Below are 23,707 nucleotides of genomic sequence, written 5' to 3'. Positions count from 1 at the left end.
TTCTAGTTTCAGTTTAGTTTTCATTAATGATTAATATTGTTAGTATGGACTATGGGCAAATAATCATAAGGCAAGTGCTTCTTTTTCGTGGCCCCTTATGAAGGACAGGACTGGAATTGAAATCTTCTGTAAACCTGCATTTTTTATAATCACTATAATATAAAGTCAAAGACATTCTTATATCTTAAAATAACAAGCAGAGTAAGCATCTTGAACGGTTTCTATGGGGTCCTTAAAGATCATTATATTTCTAAAATATCAAGATTTGAGAGCAAAGTAATTCACTGTCATGCATTAGTAAGAATAAGCAACTTTAAAGGAATATTTTGTCAAACCCTGATTAAGCTACAGGAATTCTGTGGTGGGTAATTTATTTGTATATACATAGCATTTCAATAAACTGGTTTTGAAAATATGTTAAGAGTGCATGATTTTCATAAGACTGAATAAGAGTTGATAAACACAAAACACACACACAAAAAAAATCTAATAAATCTACTCTTCCGTGAAAGACATGCTAAGTATTTCTTTATATATTAATAAACCAGCAGCATTGTTTAAACAAATGAATCACGCATACACTGGCACATGCATAATAAATACATTTATTAAAGTGAAAATCATACATCATAATCAATTCTTCAGATTAAAGAAAACAAGAGGTGCAAAAAAAGAAAAAAGAAAATTGTCAACACCATCAGCATTTGTTACGGTCAACGGAGAGCAAAATGTTTGTCACTGTTAAGGAAAGAGAAGCCATGATGTAGTTTTGGCACGTTTACGCAAACCACTGGCCTGCAGTGAGGAACGTGTTTGTGCAAATATCAGGAGGATCATGTGAACAGCATATTAAACAACAGTCACCACACTCACACTGGTGATTCAATGGAAATAATTCAACGCTGATGAGTGGATACATGATTCAAACCTGGACTGATTACCACTATTTCTTTTTGGTCTGTATAAAGAAAGTCTAGAGACATACTGAGTGCAAGTGCAGTCTGGATCCACAAATCATGAACCGAGAAGAACACAAGCTGAAAAGCACTGGCAGTAGATGAGCTTCGCTGCAGAAATCTGGAAAACAAAATACTATAAAACTGCATCTATACTGTTTTTCCTCATACTTACAGGCATGTTTGATTCAAAGGAAAAAGAGGACTTTAAAGATGACATCAAAGCCACAAAAATGTCTCTCGAATCATTTAATTGAAAAATCCCCCAGTGAATCTACGAGACAGCGCAATCCTGTCAAAACACTCTTACAACAGGGACTCGATATGTGAAAAATGGCAACACAAAAATGTGTTTAATAAATGACAGCCACCCTGTTTCACAATAAAAATGTAGAAAGTACCAAACAAAAACGACTTGAATGAATGGTTCACTCAAAAATTAACATTTTTCTCCATCGGAACAGATTTGGAGAAATGTAGCATTGCATCACTTCTGCAGTGAATGGGTGCCGTCAGAATGAGAGTCCAAACAGCTGATAAAAACATCACAATAATCCACACCACTCTCGTTCATCAGTTAACATCTTATGAAGTGAAAAGCTTCAGGTTTGTGAAAAAAACAGACATTTTTAATTTAAAACCATTAATTCTGGCTAAAACACGAGTCCTCTCTCCATAACACTGCTTTCTACTACAATGAAAAGTACACCTCATCTGAATCAGGCGAGAAATATGCACAGATCAAGCACTGTTTACAAACCAAATGTATTTTTTGGGATGTTTTAAATCAGCTGTTTGGACTCTCATTCTGACGGCACCCATTCACTTCAGAGCATCCATTGATGAACAAGTGATGCAATGCTACATTTCTCCAAATCTGATGAAGAAACAAACTCATTTACATCTTGGACGACTTATAGGTGAGCACATTTTAACAAATTTTTATTTTTGGATTCCTTATTGCTTTCCTAAATGTTTTACTCCCTATTTCCTTTAAATGCCTTTCCATGCTGCAAACCAGCTCATTAACTCAAAGTCTTATTTTGGTATGAAGCGATTTCTGAAACGGTCTCTGCTCCTGATGAGGCGTTCGTATCCCAGCGGTCAGTGACGAGTCTTGCGTGGGCACCAGTCTGTGTCTGGGTAGAGTAGGCAGTGAACCGTTTTAAACCTGAACAGATAACAGTTGCTTAGAGTCTTGCAATAAAACCTCATTTTGAAGTAAGAAAAACAAAAGTGATGTTTTTCAAGACTGTGTGTATTTAGTGTACCGTGTAGGGTCTTCAGCCAATGAGAACGCTCCTCCAACACTGACCACATTCCTCCTGTTCTCGAATCCACCATAACTGAGGGTCACCTACAGAGAACAGCAAAGAAACACACAACCTGATGAGTATTATGTAAGTAGGAGACATATTTACACAGATGGTGGACATCAAGTGAGCGGGAACAATCTGGGATCAAAAGCCAAAGCCAGCGGTACAGGACACTATCAAACACTGCTTTAGAAACACACCGACTGTGCTAGTTTGGACAAACAGGGATTTCACAACTTTGGCAGATTTTTCTGGTGACCAGATCACAGATTTTAGGGTGGTAATATCCAGAATTGTGTAGGTTACTTTTAGAATATTAACTATATTATGTATGGGACTATATGTATAATGTTCAAACATAACAGGAAAAAAGCAGAAATCTTGTTTATTTTTGAATTTTTAAAACTTTTATACAATATTTTCTGTTATTGAAAGAAGAACAAACAAACATAGAAATGATACAAATGAAATCAAGAGTGTATTTTTTCAAGTAGATTTAGTATTCAGATAAAAACAAACAGGACAGAAATTGAATCCTAAAATATGTAAAATCCATATTAAAGTTACTAATATTACTGAATTGAGAGCAGTGAGATTTTCTTGATTTGGTTTTGTTGTTTGATTAACATTAAATGACACAGACAGCGATGGGTATATTAGGCTAGAGTCACTTTAAGACTGAATTCACAGATCCAGTATACTCACATTGCAAATGTTTATACTGTAAACTAAGTGTGTATTTGACTGTTTAAGCATGTGTGCACTTAATAATTTTTTTTTTTTTTTAAACATCCTCACTTTTTTCTTTTTTGCATGTCAGGAAAGTGATTATTTTGTGCTTAAATGGCAAAAAAGTCTAACTTCTGAAATTACACATTATGCTGGACGTCTGGAGAGCGCAGGGTTGAGTGATCTGACCTGTTTGAGTATGCTGTCTGTTGGGAGTCTCTTCAGATTCTCCAGGTGTGAGTGGAACAGGCCTGTGTGTGTCAGAGGAACCTCCAGCAAAGCCTCGATGATGTAACCCACTGTACAGTCGTCCGGAAGACGGATCTTCTCTGCAGTCGTAATGAAGTTTCCAAGACTGTGAGAGACAAAATTGCAATTCACACAAGGCCTTTAATCCGCTGTAAAAATAATGTGTTTGCATGAATGCAACTACATTAAGACATTTTATGGATTTGCATGTAAACCTGTTTTAGAGGCCTTCCATGGAAATAGCCATATACACATGATTTTGAAAGTATGGTGTCTTGAATATATAAATATATTTTGTTAATGTTAAAATGACTATTTAGTCAGTCATGTGCATGCTGAATAAAGCTGACAAGAACGCTGAAAGTTGTGTTTAGATGTGAAGCACTGAACATGTGAATTTATGCAGTCCGTTACGTTTTGCTTAAACAATGACCTTTCCTACCAATAAAAAAACACTTTATGGCATTTTCACGACTATTCACGATTTCTGAAAGCATAGCCAGTGTAAGATCACTAAAGAAAGGAATAATAAAAATGAACTTACCTTGCCCATGGACTCATTTTGAGAGCCAAGCCTCGGCTGATGCAGAATCCAGCTCCTCCAGTAGCAAACCAGAACTTGACTGATGCCTGCAGAAGATATACGCTCTCTAAACCACTGCTTTTCTTAATCAAAGATGCATTAAACTGATCAAAAGTGAGAGTAAAGACAGATTTCAATTTCAAACGAATGCTGCTCTTTTGAACTTTCAATTCATCAAAAACAACAACAAAAAAAGTACCACACAAACTGCATTGTTTTTTTTTTTTAATCAGAAATATTTCTTGAGCAGTTTTCTGAAGATCATGTGACACTGAAGACTGGAGGAATGATGCTGAAAATACAGCGGAGCATCACAAAAATAAATAAGTTAGTCATATAATTTTTTTTCTTTAGGACTGGTCATTTTTTGGTAACTTAAAAACATAGATAAGTCTTTCTGGATCCAAAAAATTAGACTGATTAACCCCTGGCTAACTGCTAGACTAGATTTAAGGACACTGTCTTGACATCATGGCTTCGTTTATGCAACTGTCCCCTGGTCTCCTCCTTCTCATTTAAATCAAAAGACAAGGAAGGCTCACCGATCCGTCGCTCTTGACCCTTTCAGCGGCCTCTATGGGATGGTCCAGACTGGGTCTGCCCAGATACACGTCCTGTGTGTGAGAGTAGGACGACAGCAGCTCCAGCAAACTTGGCAGGATCACGTAGTTATCATCATCCATGTGACAGAACCACCTGCAGAACAGCACACATGAAACCACTGCCTCGTCGCCGGTCATGCATGTCCGGTAAGAGCTTTTCTATTTAGCAGCATGAAAATCTGGCACACAACTTTTTCTGTGACTCGATGAACTTGTCATACTCCACAGACATCTTGCAGCACAGGGCTTGACGCGTGTGAGCCGCGGAGCAGTTGGTGTTGACCATGTTCAGCCCTGGAGGAGACAAAGACTTATACCAGAGACATTCAACTATTTCACACGACATTGTCCCTGTCATGATGAAATGAAGCATGTATGAGGTTCTTTTCACTAGGCATGGGTCAGGATTTCCCGATTTTTCTAGATTTCCCTCTAAATTTGAATGTGCTTCTTTATCTGCTCAGAGCAGGTTTAAGTGTCCCAACAACTTTCATGGGAAAGTTACCTGCTTTCTGTCTGAGCTCCTTATCCTCGCTATCAGTGAAGATAAACGTCTGAAACAGAGAAAGTCAAAGTTCACTGCTACATGAAAGATCAGCGGTCACTCAAAAACATCCTGCAGGGGTCTGAGATGCAGGGACAAGAACTCTAAAATCTCTTAAAATCACATAATTTACACATCAGGGTTTGTAAAATCGCTAGCCTGACGTCCCGGGGCTATTGTGTTTTCCAGTGGGGCTCCAAAACGCATCACTGTCCCAATCGACTAGCAATCTTACATACATTGTAAGTGTTCATTTGCACGTGTTTCGAAGTCTTGCCCATTTAAACATTCAAGCATTTTAAACAATTCAAGCGCAAGAAAAGATGAAAGAGAGTTCAGTATTATGTGGTTATTTGCGCACACATAGAGCAGCATTTTATTTTAAAAAGGAAAAAAAATAAAACACTCGCTAATGTTTTCGATCATGCTGAGTTGTCCACAATGAAGTTCAGTCGATTAATTTCTTTTTATTCAGGCTAGTTAAATTCATTTTGGGCTACCGAAATCTGAAGAATGCCTGGCCGGGGGCTACCAGGAAATTAGAAATTTGGCGAGTCCTGCACATTTTGGTCAGGTATTTACAAATATTATTTACACTGAAATATTGTTGAGAGTTGACTGTGTTTGACCTATTTACTTTAAGTACTCGCTGAGATTTTAAGTTATTATTTAGTATTATTCGATTTCAGTTACAAACATTCATTTATTTATTTTTGGGGTTTTAGTGATTGTTTTAGTTAACTATAATAACCCTGGGGTAAACAATTAAAATTAGTGTTTAATGTGGACTTTTAGTTTTTATTTTAAAATGGATTGATTGATTAAATTTTGGAAATCCTGATTTGGGTTCCAGTTTACACACACACACGCACGCACACACACACACGCGCACGCACACACACACGCACGCACACACACACGCACGCACACACACACGCACGCACACACACACACGCGCACACACACACACGCGCACACACACACACGCGCACACACACACACACGCGCGCACACACACACACACGCACGCACACGCACACACACACGCGCACACACACACACACACAGATCATCCAGGGTGAAATGCCTCAGAGGGACAGAGTCATCTCAGGATCCAACACTGGCTTACTCATGATGTTTCTGACGAAGAGCATGTTTGAGCAGATCCTTTTAAAACAGGGAAAACATGAAACACCGCTTGTCATTTGTACAAGTTGTATTTTAAAGTAAAAGCCACTTTGAGAATGTCTAGGGTTGTTTTTGCCATGAGGACATAAAGTCTCCAACAAAATGAGCTCTTCAAAATGTATGCATTTATATCTCTGAATGCTCATTGGTCCCTTTCAGGAAATGTAACCACAAAACAGCATCCAGGTTATTTAAGTAGAAAGTCACATAAGGAAAAAGGCTGATGGACTTTGTGCTAAAATCTGAACATTGCGATTCTAATCGGGAAAGAATGTTTCTTCTGGCATGAGCCGAGCTGGCACTTTATGCTGAAGCTGTTTTTACCAAACACAGTCTTGCTTTATGAGCAAAGCTGAGCGCTTGAAATCTCTCCTGGGCATTTGGCTCGGTTGTGCAATGGCAAAACAATGGAGCTGCGCTGTTTTACAGGTTAAGTCAATCTGGGGGCCCCTCCGGACCCCACAGGAGAGGCCTGGGGAAGGGGGCATGTGCCGCTCTGGCGCCTTTGGCAGTCGAGTGAATGATCTTGGATGAAAGCAAACACACGTTGTCTTGTGTCTTGTGTCTGTGGCTCTTCCTCTTGCAGGGACCCCGAGGGACACCAGGACTGAACCCCCCGTTATCAGCCACACCGCCAGAGAGCAGCGGACACACTTCCTGCTCACGGGGTTAAATCTGTGCCACAACAGTCCAGTCACTTTCAAAACTCTTCAATCCACAAATCACCAACATTTACAAATCAATTCCTTTAGAAACACAAACTGTCTCTGTGTTATTGTGACAGAGATCAGAAGACGACAGAAACACAGATATACTGTCGTAGGAATGTTTATTGTTTATCAAAACCTTTCTGTCGTCTTTTGATTCTGCTGTCCATCTCGGGTATTTCCGTAATAATTAAATATATTTGTCATTCACTAGCCTTTTTTTTTTACACTCTAGAATATATTTTCTGCCTCTTTCTGTGATAAGAAGCCGTTTCAGAGCAGAAGAGGAAGTTTTCACTCATCTGATGTTGTGGTGTAAAAACATGAACAAAATTTATAATCGCAACGTATTTCTTATTTTCAGTTGATATATATTTGATGTCGATAGGAACAAAATTGAGAAAAGCTTTAGAAGAATTGTCAAAAACAGCCACAAAGTATGTGTGTACCTATAAACCTCCGAAATATGAATTAGCCAAGTCCTATAAAACATTATAATATTTTAGAAATAAAAACGGTACAAATAATTTAATTTAAAATACAATAAAAAACAATTCACACGTGTGAATTAAACCGTGATTGTTGTACCAAGCCGATTCAACATTATATTGAAAATGGTGGCATCCCTAGTTAAAAAGATGAAATATAAAGTATTGGGAGTTTTATCTCTAGTGGATGGCAAAATAACTGACTACGGAGTATTAATACACAGAACACTTCCATACCTGTTCCTTGGCTTTGGACACCCAGGTCTGGGACAGGAGCTGCAGTCTGGACTTGTGATATTTCCTGGTGGTCTTAACAGCAATAAAAATGTCTCTCAAATCCAAAGAGTCTCTGGAACGGGACCCAGGGGATCTGGGGCGTGCAGCGTCTCTCTCTAGCATCCTCTGTGGGTCCTCGGGTCGGCCTCTAGGAGGAAGTGGGTGAATGAAACTACCATCCTTGGCATCCTCGCTTCCTCGGCCGGGGTTCCCGTAGAGGTCATGTCTGTGTCCGGCTCCGGCTCTAATGGGTTTGGTACGGGGCCGGGGTTGGGGCAGATCTTTCTGACGCTGCAGGGGTTGTAAGGAGGGAATAAGCAGCACTAGTAGGGCACAGAACGCCAGGGAAAGCAGGAAGCAGATTTTATTGGTGCCAACATGGGATAAGTGCATTCTTCCTGTACTCAACCTCCCACGCCTGCCTGACTCTCCACAACACCAGCCATCTTCACTGCATCAGACCCTGCGAGAACAGAACCACATGAGCATCAGCAAGAAATTAGGTTTCACCATCTTTAAATTACCCTTCAACCGTCTTAAAAGAATAGTTCACACAAATTCAAATGTGCTGCAAATGTACTTAACCTTAAGATATAGATGAGTGTGTTTCTTCATCAGATTTGGAGAAATGTAGCATTGCATCAGTGTCTCATCAATGGATGCTCTGCAGTGAATGGGTGCCGTCAGAATGAGAGTCCAAACAGCTGATAAAAACATCACAATAATCCACAGCGCTCCAGTCCATCAGTTAATGTCTTGAGAAGAGAAATCTGTAATTACCGGTAAGTCTAGTATGAGTCCAGTAACCATTATATTGCTTTCTCCAGTGAAAAAGTAATCTGGTGTGAATCAGGAGATAAATATAGTCACCGTTTACAAGAAACGGTCTAAAACAGCTCTAAAGAAATATTTTACGGACTCGTGTTTTGGACTGAATCAATGGTTTGAAGTTAAAAACATCTTGATGATGGTTTGTTTCTCACAAACACACAGCTTTTGGCTTCACAAGATGTTCACTGATGAATTGGAGCGCTGTGGATTATTGTGATGTTTTTATCAGCTGTTTGGACTCTCATTCTGACGGCACCCATTCACTGCAGAGCATCCTTTGATGAACAAGTGATGCAACGCTACATTTCTCCAAATCTAATTTAAAGCTGGACTGAGGATGAGTAAATTCAGCAAATATTCATATTTGGGTGAACTGTTCCTTTAATAAATCCTTGTAATTCATCTGAAATTAGTCACTATCTGAACATGAACAAACCTGCCAGGCTCTTTAAATGTTCAAACGTGTTTTCTTTTATTCCGCCTGAAGTGCATTGTGCAATCCAAAGAAAGCATATGCATTCGGTTTCATTTTGGCACTGGCGAGTCTCTTTCAGCCCTAATAACAGCCTGAGCCATCAATGCGAGCCACTTCCTGTCTTCTATTTTCAGAGCTGAAACGATACCTCAAGCAGTCACAGATGTGAAGCTGAAGGTTGCAGTGTCAGCATGAACTCATATGCACACTTAAAACCAGCTAAAACTCTCCTAAATGTGATGCACGTTAAAGCAAATATTTAATTCTTAGTATTTATATATATATATAACAATTAATGCTGGTCTTTTAATTTGACTGGCATCCGAAAAGTGCTGATTTAACATTTCAACAGCACTGAGAACCTGCCATTTTTTCCATCTGTGCTTAACTGCAAGATGTTTGCTCACAATTCTAAAAAGAAAACTCTGAATTGTGATATATATATATATATATATATATATAACAAAATACAAGATGTAAAATCAATTCAGATAAATGTAAATGATGTAAACTCTAGATTTTGAGATATACACTGACAGTTTATTAGAAAAAAACAAATAGATATTATGTCAAAATAAGCTTTTTTATTTCCTGGCAGAAATAAATGTTCATGTTCCAGACCAGAGAATGTGAGTCTTGTTTAAGGCTCATTACACTTCTATGAGTTTACGTATCCTGAACACACAGTCCAATCATATTTTCTTTTCTTTTTTTTTTGTTATAGTTTAACTAAACTGATTGGAAAGTACTTTTAGTAAAAAAGTTGTTCACTTGGTGAATATGATGCCAGAAAAAAATCATCACATAGTAAAAACTAAAATGGTTTAGGATTATTTTATTTTTTCTTTATATCATGATAGTTTTAAATATGCATTAATTAAGATTTTTGATAATTTCTCATGTTTTCAGATAACAAATCTGCATCTGGGGTTAAAACTATTATTTACACTTTGCAGTTTACATGCATTATTTAGTCTTACTTATGGCTAGTGTTAAATCATTTAGTAATAATGAATTTGAATTTCATATAAATTATAGTAGTCGTACTATTAATCACATATGTAGATTTAACATTTTTTAACTATTACACTATACATTTTTTGTGTATAGTAATTAAAACAAAACTGAACGGACAAGGTGTTTAAAACAGCCTGCATGTATGTGTGCATATATATATATATATATATATATATATATATATATATATATATATATATATATATGTTGAATTGAATGCCTTTATTTATAAATGTGTGTATGCATAATTATATATGCATACAAACACACACACACACACACATATATATATATATATATATATATATATGTTGAATTAAATGCCTTTATTTATAAATGTGTGTATGCATGCATAATTATATATGCATACACAAACACACACACACACACACACACACACACACACACACACACACATATATATATTTATAAAAAAAACACACTTTCATGTCTTAAGATTAAAAAGTGACTGGGACAAGTGTTAATGCAAATAAATGTCCAAAAAAGTTTTTAGATGAGCTATAACACAAAGAAATGCCATTAGTTAACTACTTTAGTTAACATGAACTAAGCATGAACTATATTTCTACAGCATTTATTTTTCTTAGCTCATGTCAATTCCAACATTTACTAATGCGTTGATAAAACCAAAAGTTGTGTTTTTAACATCAGTTAATGCACATGAACAATCAACGACTGTATTTTTATTAACTTTAAGATTAGATATCGAAAGATACTGTTAAACATGTATTGTTCAGTGTTTGCTCATACATTAACTAATGGAACCTTATAGTAAAGTGTTAACGAAAATATATCTTAATTATATAATATTAAAATAAAAAACTATAATAATAATAATACTCGAGACATAAAAGTGTGACAAGTTTAATAAAGTAATGAATAACTTCTATATCCAAATGCCCTGTTATTTCAATGAAACTTCTATGTGCATCAACACTACCCTGGCACTTTTATGTTACATGAAGTCCAATACACAACAATGAAGCCAGATTTTGTCCAGAAACCACTTCACAAAGAGTCCTTTGGGCTTTGTCTGAGCTGAAGTGGCCTGCACTACAGCCTTCGAGCTCATGAAGCCGTTCATACACAGTTTTTACTACATTTCTGCATGAACTAAAAGTTCACACAAACCGAGCAAAGGTCAAATAAAGCCATTCAACTCGCAAAGATAAGCAAACTTAGTCGGATTCGGCCAGGCGTGAGTTCGTCTCTTACCGAGAGCCACCGGACGGTCATCCTCGAGAGTTTTAACCGAGTAATAAAGATCTCAGCCGCTCGTCGTCGAGTCAGATCAGCGCGACTCTTCCAGATCCATCTGTTTATTGTTCCTGCTTTGACTTCTTCTCTTGGTGCTTCCCGAGATTATTATCTGTTAATACCGGACATTTATCACCGAGCTCGTCCCGAGGTCCGCTCTGAATCACCGCTGCGGTCCTGCTGTTGTTTTAATCACCTCTGTGACTGTGACTGTCTCAAAGATACAATATAACAGCTACATTGTGTTTCTGTAGATCCCAACGCGCATGTTTTGATATTAGCGCCCTCTGGCGGACGTGACGTGATGCAGCAGAGGATGTCGTCACTTAGTCCTAGTGACGAAAGCCTTGCAAATCAAATGTCACAGTTGTTTTTTATTCCAAATAAGATATTTGAACAACTTGTTGGCCTGTCTTTCTTACTAGTGACCTATTTTTCCTTAACTTCAATCAGCAATGTCTTCTTTCATGGAAATGATGTTTTGTCCATGGTCACCCCCCCCATATACATTACATTTACATTTATTCATTTAACAGACGCTTTTATCCAAAGCGACTTACAGATGAAGACAGTAGAAGCAATCAAAAACAACAAAAAGAGCAATATATATATTTAAAGCGATTACTCATTTAACGGTCATACCCGTCTACTCAAAAAAAAAAAAAAAAAAAAAAAAAAAAAAAAAAAAAAAAAAAATATATATATATATATATATATATATATATATATATATATATATATATATATATATATATATATAATTATATTTATATTTATATAAATATAAAAATAATTTATTATATATATAAATTTTTTTTGCATGCATCTGCTTCATGATTCTGTACTTTTGACTAATATAGCACAGGCTATATAGCTACATTTACTATTATTATTTTTTTATTTATTCTTTAAAAAGTAACTTCTTTACACTTCGCCGTCATGCTGAAGTAAACACGGAGGACATAAAGTAAGCGATTATGTGTTTATTTCTAGTGTGATCTGCAGCAGAAGCAAGCGATATTATGCACTGGCAATATATATAAAAAAATAATAACAAAGACAAGGATGTGACAAAATAAATCAGAGTTTTGAAACGTAATGTTTTGCTTGTAGTAGTCTCTGTAATACAAGAGTTCTAACACAGATTCGGATTTAGTACCACATAATAAAGTGGCACAAATCAGAATAATAATAAAAAAAGATCAGATTCCACGCGGTTTGTGCTGTTCACACTGTGTTGACAAAAACAGATCTGAGTCGGACGTGAGCAAAAAACAAAAACAAAAAAACAATTTGGATGCAGTGTGACCGTAGCTGATGTCTGCCGCCCTCGTGTGTCTGTAAGATGAAGTGCAGGTGAACTGGTAAACTACATAATAAAATAACATTAAAAATTGTTTTGATTTCTTTGCAGCATTTATCTGTTTTGTCTGATCTCTTATGACATCAGGTTGTTTTATAGAGAATGCACACACACACACACACACACACACAGACCACAAAGCAAAGGGACAGCATGAGAGCAGGATATAAATAGCCCTGGCTGTATTTAGGATGGGATGGGTTACTGCACTCTTGAACAAGTGCTTCTGTCAATCAAGACTTTAAACAAGATGGCACACAAAGGGATCTGGGCTTTGGCAATAACAGGCAAGTTCATTCACTTTCTTTTGGGTCTTTAAAGAGATTTATAAACATTTCAATGCCAAAACAAATGCTTCGGCAGGCTGCAATGTACTAAACAATGTTAATGTTTTTTGCAGTCCTCACAGCAGGTCTCCTGTTGGTCCGGGCCGACATTATCACAGAAGCCCCGGTGGGTCAGCTGTTCGTCTATGAGCTACACCGAGAGGTTTTCCAGAGTGAATTTGAGCCTTTTCATAAGGTCTTCGGTATGTCTGAGCATCAGTGACAATATTTTAAAGCACAGTTCAAAAGTAACAGCATGTTTCTTGATAAATGTGTCTTGTCCTGATCTGTAGGTCAAGTTTTTAATGATCCCATGGTGTTTAAATGCAACAAGGAGCGGTTTCCAGATCTGCCTCGCTGGCTCCGCTTCACCCAGAGAGACGCCTACGACAACGGATTCCTGTACGGGACGCCTCTGCCACGGGACCAGGGCAGGAACATCATAGAGGTGCACATTTAAAACAGATAATATTGGATCATATTTGACGTGATCTGTAAGGCGTCTAACACTGCTGAAGCACTTGTTGCACACAATCTACAATCATGTTAAAGTGAGTGTAAGATATGATCATCAGGCTTTTGAGGAACATAAATGTTCACCTCTCACTCATGATTGCATTGTTGCATTATATAATTTGATCATAAAACTAAGCCCTTAAATATCATCTTGCTTAGACATTATTGAGGATATCAGTTGAGTGAGAATTGATATTTCTAACACATGTAAGCAGTCTGTTTTACTGTCATAAAGATCTCATCGATTTACATTACAAGAATCAGAATTACTTGTAATATTTTTGCATTTGCATATTTTTTTCCTCAGTTTGAGCCTTCCTCCTTGAGTTTGAGCTCCACATTCTCACTATATCATACTATACGAGCCATAAAAGCCTGATACTCAAAAAAGAAAAGAAAACACACCGGGAGACATTTAGATATTTTTTTCTATTTTGTCTAAAAGTTAAATTGTTCTATTTAAAAAAAAAATTGGACAGACTTTACAGGGTTAAATTTAAGTCAAATATTTAAAAGTCTTATAAAAATATCTTCTGAATCTTCTATCTTCAGATTTTCGTGATCAACAAGCGTAATTACGAAACGTTTAAAGAGAGGCTGGTGATAAATGTGGGTCCTGCAGGTATGATGTCATTCACTAATGAATCTCAATCTCTGATGTATTTCCTGGATGCATGAGATTTAGAAACATGGTTTCGTTTCGTCCCAGTAAAGCAGATGCCGTACCAGGCTGAGTTCTTCATAGAGCGGAGAGAGATTGAGAAAGTGCTGCCCGCTGCTGTTCAAGCGGAGATCAAACTGGACATGCAGAAACTGTGGAGAACCAGCCGTCTGGAGTTTGTCAACATCAGCTCTGCTCTGGAGAGGGGCGGCCGCGTGCCCCTGCCTCTTCCAGGACACTTCGAAGGGTGGGCTACAGAGAAACTCTGAATGGATCTTAATATTATGGTGCTGTTGTTATCATAAATTAACTATAAATTACTTTAGTTTATACCAATTATTATTAGATGCTGTATAATAATAATAATATTAATAATAATAATGATAATAATAATAATAATAAAAATAATAATAATAATAATAAATTGGACCCCCCCACAAATATTACTATATTAATAATAATAAAAATAATTAAAAGTATTAATATTATTATAAGTCATTATATGTTTTTACCAATTATTATTAGAGTATATATTATACTAATAATATATACTATTACTATATTATACTAAATAATAAGCATTATTATAATAATTATTATGGTTATTAGACTATATTATATATTATACTAAATAACAAAAACAACAATAATATTAATTATTATTATTATTATTATTATTATTATTATTATTTTGTTGATACATTATTATAGTTTTTACTAATTATTATTAGAATATATTTTATACTAATATATAATATTACTATATTATGAATAATCATCATTATCTTATTATATGTATATATATATATATATATATATATATATATATATATATATATATATATATATATATATATATATATATATATATATATATATATACTAAATAGTAACATCATTATTATAATCATATTATGTTGTTTTTGTTAAAGTATTATGGTTATTAGACAATATTATATATTATACTAAATAACATGAACAACAACGACAACAATTATTATTATAATTATTATTACTATTATTATTATTATTACAGATTTTTTGTCAGTATCTTTGTCTTGTTTTCCAGTAAATATATCAAAATATCCTTTATTTGAGATGCAACATTTTTTATAAGCTATTGAGATAAATATTCCTGAATTACAAATTTTTCGAAATTGTGAGATTCATGATTATAACATGACAAAATAAATATGATATATTCCAAGAAACAGACTAGTCCTAGTATCTTCCATAATTTTGCTTCTGAACGTCTATTTATCTTGATTTAAAATCCTGATTTGAAATATTTTGAGATATATTTTGTGTTGAACTGTTGATATATGTTGTGTCTGTGTTTGTCTCAGCGTGTATGTGAAGCTGGGTTCAGACCAGCCGTTTTCTCAATGCATGCTGAGACTTGAGACAGCGGAGCATCAGAGAGATTGTGCATCTGGACAGAAGATCACCGGAGACTGCAGCAACTGTGAAAACCCCATCAACTGCATCACCTGGTGCAAATCTACCCTGGTCAGACACAACACACAGCCTCAGGTGTAATGCATACGTCACCTCCATCCTTACGTATCTTTGATCCCACAGTTTGACCTGTCCAGGCCCGTTCCTCCGGCTCCGGTCCCCACCGTGGGCTCAGGCGTCCTGGCGTGGGGAGGAGAGTTCAATCCTCCGGAGTCTCCTCCTGACAGAGATTTCTTCCCAGACTACATTGTCACCGTCATCGTTCCCTTGGTTCTGGTTTTGATCCTCTGTCTCATCCTGTCCTACATCATGTGCTGCAGGAGAGAGGGAGTGTATGTACACTAGATTCATGTTTTGGACAAAAACAAAAAGTAATTCTGTTTGAATAACCATTTTAAGTTTTCTTTTCTCGTTGTTATTTTCAGTCTGAAACGAAATGCCAAGACTCCGGAGTAAGTACCCTATACTGTATCACCAACAAACAATATGTTATAGTCAGTGGACATATTGATATATGTATTTTTTTTTTTTTTTAAGAAAAGACACTCCAGACAAAACCAGTTTTTTTTAAAAAAAATATATATATTTTTTTAGATTTTGTGCTTCATGTCATCTTTCAGAATAGTGGGGGGAAAAATGAAAATTGTAATTATAATGTGCTGATTATACATTATACCTTAATCATTGGGGAAAAAATATTTGTGGGAAAGATTTATTGATATTTTTGAACTCAGCATCATCAAATGTGGTAATATTAGGAATTTTTCTTTATTTTTTTTTTATTTTTTTGCAAATCACCAGTATTTTACAGACAAAGGGCTGTTATTGTTGTCTATTGATTTGAGTTACAATACTTATCTTTAAAGGTTAAAACATCAATTTTTTCCCTATATATATTCTGAAGGTTTTTACAGAGGGGTTTGTTTATCTAATATTTAAATATTTAATTAACAACAATTAAAAAAAGAGAAATCCAAAATCCCTTTTGTAAAACCCTTTAATATGTCAACAAAATGAAACAAGAATTTTGATCAAGGCATTATCCCATGTTCAGATTTCTGTTTGGGAAATGTATGCAAATGCGTGCATATTTAATTAGATCGAATTTTAACACAGAAAGTGTTTCTCAGAGTACTGTGAAAAGTTAACTGATGGTGATCTATTGGTTTCTACCCTTTCACCCGTGGTGTCTGAGCACATTTTCCCTTTTCTCATCTCAGTCTGCAGCTCTATCATCACCACACCATCCAGGGTGATGCCAACGAGCTGCGCAGGATGGCCGGCGGAGACAGACGCACCGCAGATCGTCCTCGGCAGTGCTTACAGCCGCTCCTCATGGCAGAGCAGGCAATGGCTGAGAGCTGAGGGACACCAGAGCCGGCTGTAATAGCCACTGTCTGTGGAAATGTGTTTAAGGTTCACTATTTGTTTCTTGCTTTGTGTTTCTTCAAGGAATACATCACTCAAAAATTAACATTCACCTAATAACCGACCCAAAAATGTTGCTCCAAAACCATATGCTGCTGTTTTTTCTCTATGAAACATAGGAGCAGTTACTAAGCTCCAGAAACATATAAAACCCATAGTAATTATAAAAACCATAGCTCCAATTGAGCTGTGCTGCTGTGCAGTGTAGAATCAGTGATTTGAAGTCTTTGTGTGATTAAAGGAACACCTTTTTTTGAAAATATACTCATTTCCCAACTCACCTAGAGTTAAACAATACAATTTTACCGTTTTCAAATGCATTCAGTCATCCTCCAGGTCTGGCGGTTGCACTTTTTGCATTGCATGCACATCATAGATTATTGAATCTGATTTGACCATAAGCATCTCGCCCCAAAAATGACCAAAGAGTTCCTACATCGTTCCTATTAAAAACTTGACCCTTCTGTTGTTACATCATGTAGTAAGACCGATTGAAAATGAAAAGTTGAAATTTTCTAGACTGATATGACTAGGAACTATACTCTCATTCCGGTGTAATATTTAAGGAACTTTGTTGCTATATATTTTCAGGCGCTGTGTAATATCACTGGCCTGATGCACCCATGGTACGACAGCAAAGTTCCTAGATGATCACGCCGGAATGAGAGTCATTTTTGAGTGAGATGCTAACGGTCTAATCAGATTCAATGATCTATGCTAAGCTAAGCTAAAAGTGCTACCGCCAGACCAACTGAACGGATTCGAAAACATTAAAACTCAACTGTTTAACTCTATGGGAGTTGGAAAATGAGCCTATTGAGCTTAAAAAGTGGAGTGTTCCTCTAACTAATTGAATTGTAATTGAATTGTACTTCACACAATGCTTTTATCTTTGATCGCTTGTAGTAAGGACCATGAATATCACTGTCAGTTTGCATTGGTCAAATCTGACTAATCAATTTAACCCTCTGGTGGTCTTTGGTCATATAGTCAGGTAAAAAAATTTTTTTTATTTTGTCATTTTTGGTACTAATAAAATGTGGACATTATTAAAAAAGGCTGAAAGTACATAACTGTAAATACAAAAAATAAAAAAATACTCAAGTAAGAACCAATATTAAAGAACAAATACTCATGCAACGAAATATAGCGCATTTATTTAATGAAAAATGCCTTTTGTCTTTCATTACTTTTGACTGCTGAGGATCACAAATGAAAGTGAGGAATATCTGAGGGTTAAAATAAGATTGTGTTTTAATAACATCTACACTTATCCCAACTGTAAATCTACCCCTTACAATAATGAAAAAAAAAAAAAAAAATGTAATAAATTACGCTAAATTGATGTGCGCATGCCCAGTAGTTTTTGCTGTATCCCTTCTAGCTTTAAACATTAAAAAGGTTGAGTATTGGTGCAGATAGAAATCCAGAATCTGTCACTCTTATAACAACTATAAGATTGAATGCGATGTACAGTATGGTTTGATGTGGAAAATATATTATTTTGGTTCTGTGCATGCTGGGTAATGTGTATCCAAATTAACTTTGTCTGCATTTAACATTAAATACTTTGATTGGTCTGTTTAGAGTTGCTTCTGTATTTCTTCTTTGTGCACTTGAATTATCGATGCTAAAATGGTGTTTGACGCTGCACTGCCATCTATCGACGTTCAGAATGACAACCTCTGAATTTTATGTAAATTACATTACATGGTTTTACAGATTTATCACCTTAGCTGTTGAACTATTCACAGTCTTTAAAACCTTTTCTGCCTCTCCAGCTGTACACCCTGTTGAAAAAAACAGCACATGCTGGTTAGGTATGTTTTGAAGCATGGCTGCTGGCTTGAGCTGGTTTAAAATGGTTCTTAGCTCATGTGCTGGTTCTAAACTGGTTTTAAGAAACTAGCTCCTGATCAGGACCAGCTTAAACCATTAAACCATGCCTTATGGGTGGGAATTAAATTACTAAAATTCCATTGAAGATCTGCTGTACTTTGTTCCCTCTAAAAAGTGGTCTCTCGACCTGGCATTAACGCCTTGGGGGCTCCCTTCCTTCCTAACCTACCTGAAATCTTATTGCGCAAGGCCAGTAAAGTTGCAACTCTCACTGGCCAATGCCAGCCAAGATGGTGAATGAGGGTGTGGCCCTGCCACTTTATAATGCGCTGTATTGGCGACATAAACGGAGAAACTTCCTCTTTCATGTATCCTACTGAAGACAGCTGTCGAGAAGATGCAAGAAGACGGTTTTCCCTCTCTGCGTTCCAACATGTCAAATTTTTGCATACAGTGTTCAGGACTCATCGAGGCCCTGGACACCCACGAGATCTGCATCCGTTGCCTGTGTCTCGCCCATGCAGAGGCAGCACTCACCATATTGGGCTCAGGGTCCTCTGTGATTTCTCTCGTCAATGACGACAGGCAAACGTGGGCAACTGCACAGAATGGCACAATTCACCCCCTCCCCCCGCTCACCAATGTACTAATCAGTAGAGAATCTTCAACCTGCCTCTGGTGCTTCGGAGATTATATCATTCGGTGTGGTGGGGGATAACTACGATCTTGACGAGGCACTGTCCCTAACGACGTCCAAGAAGGACTGGGCCTGCATTCTGCATTTCAAGATGAACTTGTCCGGATTTTCACCAGGGCCGTGAGTGATCTTGGCCTAGAGTGGGAATTGCCTGACAAACAAGCTAAGAGCAAGCTGGATTCTTGGTTCCTTTACTCAGGTGGTTGAGCTGCTGCTCCGAGGAAGTGAGCCTCATTCCTCCCAAGCTTGCAAAATGAGGTTGCTAAGGTGGGGGCTGCACCCCAATCATCTTGCGCTCCCGCTAGTGGGTAGGAGACCTTTACCAAAGTTGATGGAGCTTTCTCTCTTCTGCCTCCCTGAAGACAGGTGCTACATTTCCGCCAAGGCCCTGCTGTCTGACCGCACGCGTCATGGACAAAGTGTACGCTGCCTCGGGAGAAGCAATCTCAACTCTGCCCACGATGGCAGTGCTCCAAGTTTTTCAGGCACAGCTTCTGAAATCCCTGGACAAGGGTGGAGCGGATCCCCAGGCATTTAAAGATCTATGCACAGGAATGGATTTCGCACAGAGAAATTGGCCAAGTTGATCAGATAGAGTATGGGCTACATGGTCGTGCTACACCGGCACCTGTGGCTGACACTCACCAAGCTAAAGGAAGTGGACAGGAGGGCACTGTGCAATGCTCCTGTATCTTCATCTGGCCCTTTTTGGAGATGCAGTGGAGGCTATCGCAGAGCATTTATCAGAGGCAAAGAAACTCTCTAAGGCGAAGAGTCATTCCTGCCTTGATGGGCTACTGTGCAAATTTGGCTGTTCACGCCAAATCTCAGTGGCAGAGGACATCAAAGGAAAGGCATCATAGCTTCAAGAAAGGCGGCCATACTGGGGGAGCCCCTCCAATGGAACAAAAGCCTCGTTCCTGACGGGATGGTTCAGAGGAGGAGAGCACTGAGTGGCGTGCCTACCACGAAGCATCTGAGACCCTGTCGATCGACGAGGCACAATCCTCTCTAACACACACAAACATGGTTTGGTTTAGTGCGTTGTATACAAACCCGCATTCAAAATGACAACGCTAAAGCAGATACTTGCGCAGATTCGACCTGGAGATTGGTTAATTTCGGTGGACCTGAATTTTCTTTTCTTTTATATCTATACCGCCCTTCATCACAGCCACTTTCTGAGATTTGTGTACGAAGGCATAGTGTATCAGTTCATGGTGATGCCGTTTAGGCTAGCACTGGCGCCACGCCAAGTGGTCACGATGGAAGCATCGACGACGGGGTGAAGAGCTCACCGTGATGGCTTTCCGGCCTCGGGCTACTGGACAGAGTTGGAGAGGATGTGGCACATAAATCGCCTTGAGCTGAGAAAATCTTTTTGGCTCTTATGAGTTTTTTCATGCAAGTCCGGTGGCATTACATCTTGATTCGCACAGACAACATGTCGGTGGTATCGTACATAAACTGCCAGGGCAGAGTACATTCAAAAGCCCTTTACAGACAGGCAGCACACCTTTTGCTGTTGGCCGATCACCATCTGCTCTCCATTCGAGCAGCTCATGTTCCAGGATGCCTGAACAGTGGCTCGGATATGCTTTCGAGGAATGGGATTCCTCGCGGGGAATGGAGACTGAACCCTGGGACAGTGAGGCTGATCTGGGAATGGTTGAGGAAAGCGGAGGTAGACTTGTTTGCGACAGAGGAGAACAGGCATTACCCTCTACCCTCTCCGCACTGGCTGAACAGGCCTTGGTTTCCCGATCTCCTGGAAATACTAGTGGCTCCCCCGTGGCCGATCCCGCTAAGAAGAGATCTCCTGTTTCAAGCGGACGGCTCGATAATAACAGTGTTTGAGAGATGGTGTGAATCGATTGGTTGGGACCTGGGAAACTGCTTCGTGTCTGACATTCTGTATTTTCTGCAACAACAAATGGACAGTGTTAGTATCCCCGTCACACTTAAGGTTTACATTGCAGCTATCTCAGCCTTTCACACTGCTATTGACGGGCGCTCCGTGGGGAAACATTTTTGAGAGGCGCGAGAAGACTAAAACCCTCCTGCCCCCCCTACAGTGCAATCCTGGGATCTGGCACTGGTGCTGGGAGCATTAGCCCTCCCAGCATTCGAGTCACTTCAGTCAGTCGGCTTGAAGGAGCTTTCGCTTAAAACCGTGCTGCTGCTCACCCTGGCACCGGATGAGTTTGGGGGATTTGCAAGTGCTCTCTGTGAATGCAGACTGCATGCAGTTTGGACCAAGGCAAAATTTGACTATGTGCCTAAATCGCTCCAGAGTCGGAGACTTCACTGGATATCGCCCCGAGTCAGGTGATGTGTCCGGTGAGGGCTTTATGACTCTATATCAACCGCACTGCTCAGTTTCAGCAATCTGAGCAGCTGTTTGTATGCTTCAGAGGCAGCGCCAAAGGGCAGCCTGTCTCCAAACAACGGCTGTCACACTGGGTGGTCGATGCTATTGCCTAGGCATATTCTAGCCGTGGTATGGAATTTTCTATTGGTGTCCAACCCCATTCAGTGAGAGCTGTTGCCTCCTCATGGGCATGGACTAAAGGAGTTTCTATCAAAGATATTTGTATTGTGGCAGAATGGTCTACACATATTCTACAATTTGGTTGTGCAGTCATTAGCCTCACAGGTCCTATCGGTGAGTAACGACCCATGGTTCTACCTGCAAATACTAGCCGCTTGACTGCACTGGTGGTTTCGACTAGGTCCTGTAGGGAGATTGGGGGCCGCATAATCATCAGGTTCAGACTGTGGCACCTCAACGCGACCATTCTTTATGTGTGTTATATTGTGCCCGGGATTGCCGCTCACATACTTGTTGAACTGTTTTTCTACATGCTTGTATGTATTCACCTGACTTTAATGTCTTATCTTTGTATGGCGATGGCACTGGATCTCTCTTTCAATAAGAGACCTGTTATCAGACATGGTTTCTAAGGGTGTACTCACACTGCCAGTTTGAACCTTGCCCGAAGGGCGTTTGACCACCAAAGCGCGGTTCGTTTGACTAGTGTGAGTGCTCCGAATCGTGCCCGGGCGCGGCTCAATTGGCCGGCCCTGGCCCGCTTGGAAGAGGTGGGCCAGGGCACGGTTCAGTTGGACTCGGGCGCGGTTCGCATGCAGTGTGAGCGCTAACCGTGCCGGAGCACGGAAAAGGACGCTTTGCATCACGGTTTTTCGACGCTCCAAAACCAACATGGCAGGGAAAGGGTCGCTTTGGTCTACGGCAGAGGTGCAAAACGCATAAAAACTAAAAACTGCAAAGTCCTTGCTGCACTTCAGCTGGTACCTTGCAAACATCCTCATACGAGCAGCACGATTACGTGAAAATTTTCGCGCCACTAAGGCGACACATCTGTCAAACAACAGGCTGTGGACCAAACAACACAAAATTATCCACAAAGAAAACAGAGCGATGCACTCCATTGTGTTAAGAGAGAGCCGCTCTTCCTGTTTATCCCGAAACCGTCGCACCATAATGACGTAAGCGTGCTCCGGCACGAATGCTGAAACCCTATATGTGAGTGCAGGCCAGAGGGGGAGTGGGGAGGGGGGACAATCGTACTCGGGCCTGGTTCATAGCAACCGTGCCTAGTGTGAGTACACCCTAAGTAACCTGATTGGATCCCCATATAGGAATCTACATCCAATCCCCTTGAGGCATATTGCAGGGTCATATCTGATTGGTTGGGGATTCATTTTTTGTGTCTTACAAGAATTATTCATGGTAGCTCCGTCGAGGCCGAGCATTTTTAATTCACTGTTTCCACTGTGTTGTTCTATACTGTCCCCAAGGCATTAACGCCATGTCGAGAGACTGTTCTCGAGAGGGAACATCTCCGGTTACTGTCGTAACCTCAGTTCCCTGAGAGACGGGAACGAGACATGGCGTAGGCTGCCGTGTTCACAGCTCTGATCTGTTGTACTGTCAGTTCATTCGAAAGATTCTGAGTTTATGCCGCCAATATGGCACATTATATAACTTCACTGGCATTGTCCAATAAGATTTCAGGTAGGTTAGGAAGGAAGGGAGTCCCCAAGGTGTTAACGCCATGTCTCGTTCCTGTCTCTCAGGGAACCGAGATTACGATAGTAACCGGAGACATTTAAAGAGACTAGAGAGGTGTAGAAATGAATTAATATTTGGTATGCT

At 38.9% G+C, this 23,707-nt stretch overlaps 2 protein-coding genes across 3 annotated transcripts; one reads left to right on the top strand and one right to left on the bottom strand.

The window, feature by feature from the left end:
- Nucleotides 1-589: 589 nt before the first annotated feature.
- Nucleotides 590-11,516, bottom strand: rfng (RFNG O-fucosylpeptide 3-beta-N-acetylglucosaminyltransferase). The gene is made up of 9 exons (XM_052611093.1): nt 11,198-11,516; nt 7,600-8,101; nt 4,941-4,989; nt 4,627-4,729; nt 4,376-4,529; nt 3,795-3,880; nt 3,191-3,356; nt 2,228-2,313; nt 590-2,127 (listed from the first exon to the last, which is right to left on the bottom strand). The coding sequence occupies exons 2-9, from the start codon at nt 8,029-8,031 to the stop codon at nt 2,061-2,063; spliced, it is 1,143 nt and encodes a 380-aa protein (XP_052467053.1). The 5' UTR covers nt 8,032-8,101; nt 11,198-11,516; the 3' UTR covers nt 590-2,060.
- A 1,309-nt stretch (nt 11,517-12,825) lies between these two features.
- Nucleotides 12,826-18,577, top strand: sgca (sarcoglycan, alpha). 2 transcript variants are annotated; one of them, XM_052611091.1, is made up of 9 exons: nt 12,826-12,889; nt 13,003-13,131; nt 13,222-13,376; nt 13,997-14,066; nt 14,154-14,352; nt 15,452-15,614; nt 15,687-15,895; nt 15,989-16,015; nt 16,784-18,577. In XM_052611091.1, exons 1-9 carry the CDS (start codon nt 12,853-12,855, stop codon nt 16,926-16,928), a joined length of 1,134 nt encoding a protein of 377 aa, XP_052467051.1. In that variant the 5' UTR covers nt 12,826-12,852; the 3' UTR covers nt 16,929-18,577. The 2 variants fall into 2 exon arrangements, with proteins under 2 accessions (XP_052467051.1, XP_052467052.1); XM_052611092.1 differs by having other exon boundaries at nt 12,848-12,889; nt 13,012-13,131.
- Nucleotides 18,578-23,707: the final 5,130 nt, after the last annotated feature.

Source organism: Carassius gibelio, chromosome A12 (assembly GCF_023724105.1).
Source record: "Carassius gibelio isolate Cgi1373 ecotype wild population from Czech Republic chromosome A12, carGib1.2-hapl.c, whole genome shotgun sequence".
NCBI classification, from domain to species: domain Eukaryota; kingdom Metazoa; phylum Chordata; class Actinopteri; order Cypriniformes; family Cyprinidae; genus Carassius; species Carassius gibelio.
This window is presented reverse-complemented; position numbering and strand designations above follow the sequence as displayed.

What these genes read in the sequence shown, in the direction of transcription:
- rfng (XM_052611093.1), bottom strand. Translation starts at nt 8,031, where the DNA reads ATGCACTTATCCCATGTTGGCACCAATAAAATCTGCTTCCTGCTTTCC. An exon ending in GGAGCTCAGACAGAAAGCAG is followed by an intron (nt 4,730 to 4,940) that starts GTAACTTTCCCA and finishes TGTCTCCTCCAG; the next exon opens with GGCTGAACATGGTCAACACC. An exon ending in TTGGCTGAAGACCCTACACG is followed by an intron (nt 2,128 to 2,227) that starts GTACACTAAATA and finishes TTATCTGTTCAG; the next exon opens with GTTTAAAACGGTTCACTGCC.
- sgca (XM_052611091.1), top strand. Translation starts at nt 12,853, where the DNA reads ATGGCACACAAAGGGATCTGGGCTTTGGCAATAACAG. An exon ending in CTGGGCTTTGGCAATAACAG is followed by an intron (nt 12,890 to 13,002) that starts GCAAGTTCATTC and finishes TGTTTTTTGCAG; the next exon opens with TCCTCACAGCAGGTCTCCTG. An exon ending in AGGGCAGGAACATCATAGAG is followed by an intron (nt 13,377 to 13,996) that starts GTGCACATTTAA and finishes TTCTATCTTCAG; the next exon opens with ATTTTCGTGATCAACAAGCG.